This window comes from Triticum aestivum, chromosome 6B, assembly GCF_018294505.1.
Source record: "Triticum aestivum cultivar Chinese Spring chromosome 6B, IWGSC CS RefSeq v2.1, whole genome shotgun sequence".
Lineage (NCBI taxonomy): Eukaryota > Viridiplantae > Streptophyta > Magnoliopsida > Poales > Poaceae > Triticum > Triticum aestivum.
In genome coordinates, this window is record NC_057810.1 from 588,006,754 (window position 1) to 588,013,477 (window position 6,724).

The window sequence follows — 6,724 nt, forward strand, 5'->3', positions numbered from 1 at the left end:
TTTCTTATGAGTTGATTCCCGTGCGGTTATTTTCTTGGTTTGCATGATTGCGCCTGCTACCACGTGACTATAAAGAGCTGCCTCGCCGTGCCATTTTCTCCCGTGGAGAGTTAATTCTCGTGCCTTTGTTGTCAAGAAAGAAAACCGCTTTCATCGTCGGGGGAAACCAGAGCAGAGACGTGGCAGCAGCGGCTTCAAGATTGTGCTGGATCAACTCTGTGTAGCCTAGCAATGTACTCCAGCAGTGGACTTGGAGAACGGAGCACCGAGGTCAAATCCGCCGTAATAGAATATAGAAGTACTTCCAGTAAAAGGCAATCTAATGGCGGCTGGTAACCTGGTACATTCATTCATCTCATGACGAAAAATCCAGCGCTCCTTTTCCACGGCCTAGCTTGTCAGTCGTCATGATAGAGCAGGACACGAGAGGGCAAGTCTTGGTCTTGCATGACTTTGTGGTCGATCGCTACACGTCGCATGGCTTGGTACGCACGGCTCTTGCATGGTGTCGCTCCCAGGTTCACGTCAGGAGATTACGGGAAGCACGGTGGCACGCTGGGCGCTGGACAGGTGCAGTCTCTTTCGCACACTTTCTTTTCTGCATTTTGTACTCTTTCTCTTTGGACCAAATGTCCAGATGGTTTACTTGATCGGGCTCTCCGGTCCATCTCCCACTATATAGCTGTCAACCGTCATCATTTATTTATTTTTGCGGGTGAACCGTCACCATTTCAAATAATAGTAATAACTGTCAACCGTCGCATAATTATCCCGGTGTCACTGGCTGTTACTTTCTGTATCTTTGTTCCCTGGTAAAAACATATCATCATTGGTGACGGTTAGGGATGCAGAGCAGCGCCTTCTGCCCCCCTGTCAAAATAAAGGAAAATGTTTAGAATCAACCGACTGATTTCTTTGGAAAATCAGTCGGGTTGCTCGCACGCCACGTCGTCTCGTGGTCCCATGAAGCCTCCCCTATCCGCTTCCTCCAGATCGAGCCCATCCCTTTTCTCTCTTCACAGACTTCTCTGTACCAGATGCAACGCCGGCGACTGATGCAACCAGAACCCCCGTCGCTCCCCTCCCCCACCCAGTAGCCTGGCCTTCCTCTTCTCCATTGGATCAACCACTGTCGGCGCTAAGGAGACGCTGCATCGGAACACATCATCCATGGCTGAGATTGGGGGGAAGATTGGCAACGGTGCTGCAACGAAGTATTCATGGCGCTGCTCGCCGGCGACGGTGATGAAACGCAGCATCCATGGCACTGCTCACCGGCGAAGGCGCTGCAACGCAGGTGATGCTCACTGGTGCCTCATGGAGCGTCGCCGTGACACCGGTGTTGCGACGAAGCTTCATCGGAGCCGCCGGCGTTGCGACGAAACATCATTGAGCCGCCGGTGTTTCAATGGAGCATCGCCGGACCGCGGAGGTGCTTCAATGGAGCATCACTGTGAGCAAGAATCGATACTCCGACGACGAGCGGTGCTACAGGGGCTGCTGCTCCGACGAGTGAGGAGAAAGACGAGCACTGCCAGCCAGAGGTGGAAGATGCAGGGTGCTGCGTTGCGAGCAGGCGATCAAACAACCACGCACACTGCATCGGATAGCTAATCAGGCGGTTGATCTTTTTGCAAGATCCGGCTGATTTGTAGCATCGCCCCAAAATAAATCTAGTTAGAGATTATCGCCTTGCTCAGATTTACCCTAGTTCAGTTTGAACTAATCTTCAGTTGTTGCGGGACTTTGCGGGATGCCCGCTTGCATCCTAGTGACGGTAAAATATACCGTCCCTGATGACACTGAGACGTTTTCCTCTAGAGAAACAGGACACCTTTCTGGTTCCGTTACTCATGAAATCACATAATCAATTTTTTTTTGAAACAGAGGAGTATACGCATCTTCTTTCTTAGAGAAAACTCTACAATCCGTCTGTAGCGGCACAGTATTCCAACCCAGCTGTTGCATGCAGTGTCCAGTTGATATTGGACAGGACCAGACCGCAAAAGATCGGCCGGCGAGAAATTTGTCAGGGCCAATCACCAATTTTCTCTGGAAACACTGCATCCGAAACCATTGTGCTTTATCAAAGTAGATATTTGTTTCATACTTTCCACAACGACCACGTAGCAGCCGCACCGCATGCGCAACATTAGCACTTTCATGCACGGGCTAGCAACATTCTCAAAAGTGGATCCGCTTTTCAGACCAATATAAGGCCCAATTCCATTCCACAATTCAGTGTCAATCACGCAGTAGAAAATAAGTGACTAGACGTCCCAGTTTCACTACAGAAAATAGATATCAAGTCCCGTAAAAGAATACATACAGTTCCGAAACATTTTTTTCCGTTATGGAGGCAGCATATTTGCCTCATTCACTAATTAAAAAAAGAGTAGTACAAGACTTTTTCAGATAAAAGGAATGACAAAAGATTACAACTAAGGTCACTGCTCCCATGTCATAATTCTTCCTAGTAAGTGTTTTGCGGACCAAAGGTTTGCCTCCTCCTTGATGGCTTGCAAGAGAATTGTGAGTGCACATGATTTGTTGCGAAAGACCCACAGATTTCTTTCGTTACAAATGCCCCAAGCAGTGAGCATGGTGATAGAGGACAATGCTCTTCTATTTACCTTCACTTCGGCCCTGTTCGGACTTACTCCGCTCCACAGCTCCACTCCCGGAGCTGGTGGAGTTATAGTTGAAATTTGCGGAGTGCCAGTTTACTTGCTCCGCAGCTCTCCGGAGCTGGTGGGATTCCGAACGGCCCCTTCGTTTTGACATGTTGGCTCACCAATCCTTATAGATCACTCCGTTGCCCACCTTTACATGTCGATGCTCTCCAGGTTTAACCAATCCTTGACCATTCTCCAATGTCTCAAAGTGTACCGCCCGCTTATGATCTTACTTGCACAATGGGCAAATGCCACAATTTAGCCATCCCCGCTTGGTGGTCGGCAGTCCAATGCCTATGTTGAATAGCTAACCACACAAAGGATTATTTCAGGGAGCAATATATCAACGAGTGCAATTTGGGGGTCCAACGACTTTGTCATGAGGTCACTAGCTCTTGAGGTGGTCAAACTAGCCGTGATGTCTTAGATTGAATCTACTTTAGGCTAAACTAAAGCTTCGATTCCTTCGTCGTCTTTGCCCTCGAAGTCCCCCCTCCTCATCCTATTCTTGAAGTATTTCTAAGTGGCCTTGGTTGTTTCGACTGCCCTCCACCTTGGTCTCCTAGTTTTGGACAACTCGAACTCCTCCTCGTTTGGTAGTCGGACAACTTCCTTCTTGGGAGTCCATGGGACACCCGTTTGAAGTAGTTACCCATGAGGATACTACCTCTCCATGGAGCTTGGATCTGGGCCCGCCTGGATGGCATGTCTAGGGCTACAAGCTACACGATCTGGGGTAGAAGTCCACTTTCTGTCGACACAACGCTTCCATGAATGTATATACGAAAACACCCCTAAAATTAAAAGTAGAAGAATTAACATTGTGAACCTCTTTAGCATCAAACTCCCACATGATAGCAATCCCCCTTTTCACTTAACCGACAGGAGGAGATGCTGATAGTGTTGAACAATTAAACAAAAATGCTCGTTGGTTCCACGCGACAACACGAGTATAAAACATATGAGGTATCCTTCCTTCTATTTCCTATGTACAAGGCGACTAGGTTTAACCTTCTTCTCCGGCATGGCCCTTGTTCCCACCATCTAGGCATGTAGAAACGAAGGGAGACTCGGTTTCTTGGTCCAATGTTTTGTATAGATTTTTATTCATGTGTTGGGCGGCGACAACATCGCAATAGTGGAATAAGTCCCTCCAATCTCCTCCCTGCCCTGACAGTGTTCGCTTCAAAATCGGCGATAGGCTTGTGAGGGTGTGGTCCCATGCATCTGGGCATCTAGATCTATTGGGCAATGTGAGGGTGTCGGCGGCGGTGGACAGAGTATCAAACCTGATGTTGAATCTTGACAAGTGTTAAGGTGGTACGGGAGTGCCTCTTCGTTAAGCCTCAGATGGTTTTTTTTCCTTCATGTTGGTTGTTCTGCAACAAATCTTTGCGTTCACTAGGCGCGCCCCGGTCGACGTTCTTCAAGTGTGTGTTATGTCTTGCTCTTGCGGTAGGTTTTTATTGCGGCTCCTATATCCCATAATGGTGTGTGTAGTTTCTAGGATTATGATTCGGTCTTTGCAACCGCTCCTTTCCGACTACAATTTCTCTGTCGGTGAGGTAGACGGGATTCTTCATGTGGGTTGGCTAAAGTCTTGTTTAATTGGGCTTGTACTTCTGTTTTTACAGTTTTTTCACTTTGACAAAAAGTCAAAAGAAAACTCATAAATAGGTGTTTTTTGCTTCGGCTTTTGGCTTATACCATCATATAAGAATATTATTCATAAGCCAATAGCCGAAACATAAAACCCTATTTAGGAGCTTATGCGGCTTTTTTTATCAAAATGGAAAAGCCGTAAAAGTAAAAGTAAAAGGCCAAACAAACAGGGCCTAGAAGATAGGGTTGAAAGACATTGGATACCATGATGTATTCTCTTTTCTTGGTTTGAGTCTTTCAATGTATTCCTTGATGTTTGTCAGATATAGCAAAAAGGCGGAATGTATTTCTTCTGATGAAAAAGCTAAGCCCTTTACTTTAGCCATGTACTATAAACTTGTGTGCTGTACAAATGACGTCCTTTTGTTTTTGAAAAGGACTTGCCAAACGCAAACATAAACATGAGCAGAAGGAAATTACCAAGTCACCCTTGATTATAACAATCTAGCGACCAGGACTGTTGTATTATCATTCGAAGGACAAGTCAGGCCACGTGTCGAACTCCGGCGACCCGAGGTCGGGCAGCCCGTCAAACACACCCAGCGGTGCGCACTGCGGCGGGTGCGCCACGGCCGGGACGCTGCCGGCAGTGGTTGCCGCGTCCGAACGGTGGCCCTGCAGCGCACCGCCGCAGCCATGCGCGGCGGCGGTCAGCGAGTGGCCGGCGGCGTGGGCCCGGCGAGGCAGCGGCCGGAAGATGGCGGCCGGCGGGAAGCCGGTGAGCTCCTGCACCATGGCGCGGAAGTTGGACACGTCGGTCGCCACCACGGTGGTGGACGACCGGCGCGACGCCGACGCCGGGTGCTTCCTCCTGGCGCGCCGCGGGGACGGCTGCGCGTCCGAGGGGACCTGGCCGCCGGCCGTCCGCGTTGCCGCCGTGTTGCATGGCTGGTACTTGGCGCTGGACTCCATGATACGCGCCGCCGTAGCCGAGCGGTCTCGGTCGTTGCAGGAGTACATCGCCGGGAGGCGTCTAGTCTAGGAATTATAGCAAGCGGGCTAGCGGCGTGTGTCCGCGAACTTGCCGAGGGGGGTCAGTTTGACGTGTGCATTTATAGCAAACCAGGCAGGAATTGACCTGAAGAATCTACAGTAGCACCACTTCATTTTCTAGCACCAGCAGTTTGGCTGAGCAGTGCCGCTGAAGCTGACCTTTTTTTTCTTTTATTTTTTTGCGAGGGCTGCTGAATTGATTAGCTTTATTTTAGCTCAGACTTGCAGAGTCGTGGTTGTTCTGACCACCTATGCAATCAGCGGCGGCATCGTTAGCCTACGTTATCGTTTCGGCGGCATTTTTTTTTTGAAATTAACTTAACCCTATCGTCTATCTAGATGCGCATTTCAGAGGCGTTCTTATCTACATCAAGGTGATACAAATAGGCTCGCAAAAAAAAAAGTGATACAGATAGAGTTTTTTTTTCCATCCTTTGCCTCCGATGGTACCGAGCTGATTCAGAAACAGTTGGACGGGCGTTGCGAAATGGGGCGTGCGATGCGACCGGCCGGCCGGTCTATATTGGTCGGACGATTCTGCCTGGTTGGTGCTCCGTCCGGTGCCTTTCCGGTCGAGTAGGACGGACTCTGCCGTACGCCATGTTGCACACGTTCGTTCGCCTTAATTTCCCTCTCTGCATGCGCGCGGCAGATTAATGTTTTTGGTTCAGCTGTTCATTGGACTGTTCTCTGTGGAATTTCTGCGGATCAACGGAGGCTTGATCTAACATGCATGTCTCACAGAATTCCACGGCTAGATAACACTTTTTCCTCCGGTTACAGGTACTAGCTAACAGTTGAATTTTCCCGGCAAAAAAAGAAAAAAAACTAACAGTTGAATTCACTGGAGAGTCAGGAGAAGACGGTCGTCGCACGGTCGAAACGGCACTAGCTTGCACACTTTTATCTACGCAGTTAATTAATTACTACTGCTCCTGAAATGAACTCACGGCCGGTCGCAGCATGTCACGGTCACCCAGGCGCGAGGAGAACCTCACGCACAAGCTAAAACCGGCCAAATTTGTTAAATCAGCCACAGCGCTATGGCTCTGTATACATCGACACATGTACTTTGAGCCGTATCGGATCTATCATCTACGTACTGATCTACACACAGTCCCCATCCATTCCTGACGCCATGCTATAAAGCAGATGCATGCACTGAACCTGGAATTCAGATGACTAACGCACGTACGACACGCCATACAAATGTACTCTATAATGCAACGGGTGATGTCAATACTCACTAAACAAATGTTGTTCAACGAGAATCCGCAAGCATGGGATAAACATGGACTGCGGGCGCGCAAACAAAAAAAATATTCTGAAGAAAAAGAATTGACTTGCATACTTGAGAATATAGCTACTACCTCCGTTCCAAATAGATGGCATAT

General features: G+C 48.8%; 1 protein-coding gene across 1 annotated transcript; it reads right to left on the reverse strand.

Annotated features, from left to right (window-relative positions):
• Positions 1–4,664: 4,664 nt before the first annotated feature.
• Positions 4,665–5,347, reverse strand: LOC123138187 (uncharacterized). Its single transcript, XM_044558109.1, has one exon. It carries the CDS (start codon positions 5,295–5,297, stop codon positions 4,806–4,808), a length of 492 nt encoding a protein of 163 aa, XP_044414044.1. The 5' UTR covers positions 5,298–5,347; the 3' UTR covers positions 4,665–4,805.
• Between the last annotated feature and the right edge of the window lie 1,377 nt (positions 5,348–6,724).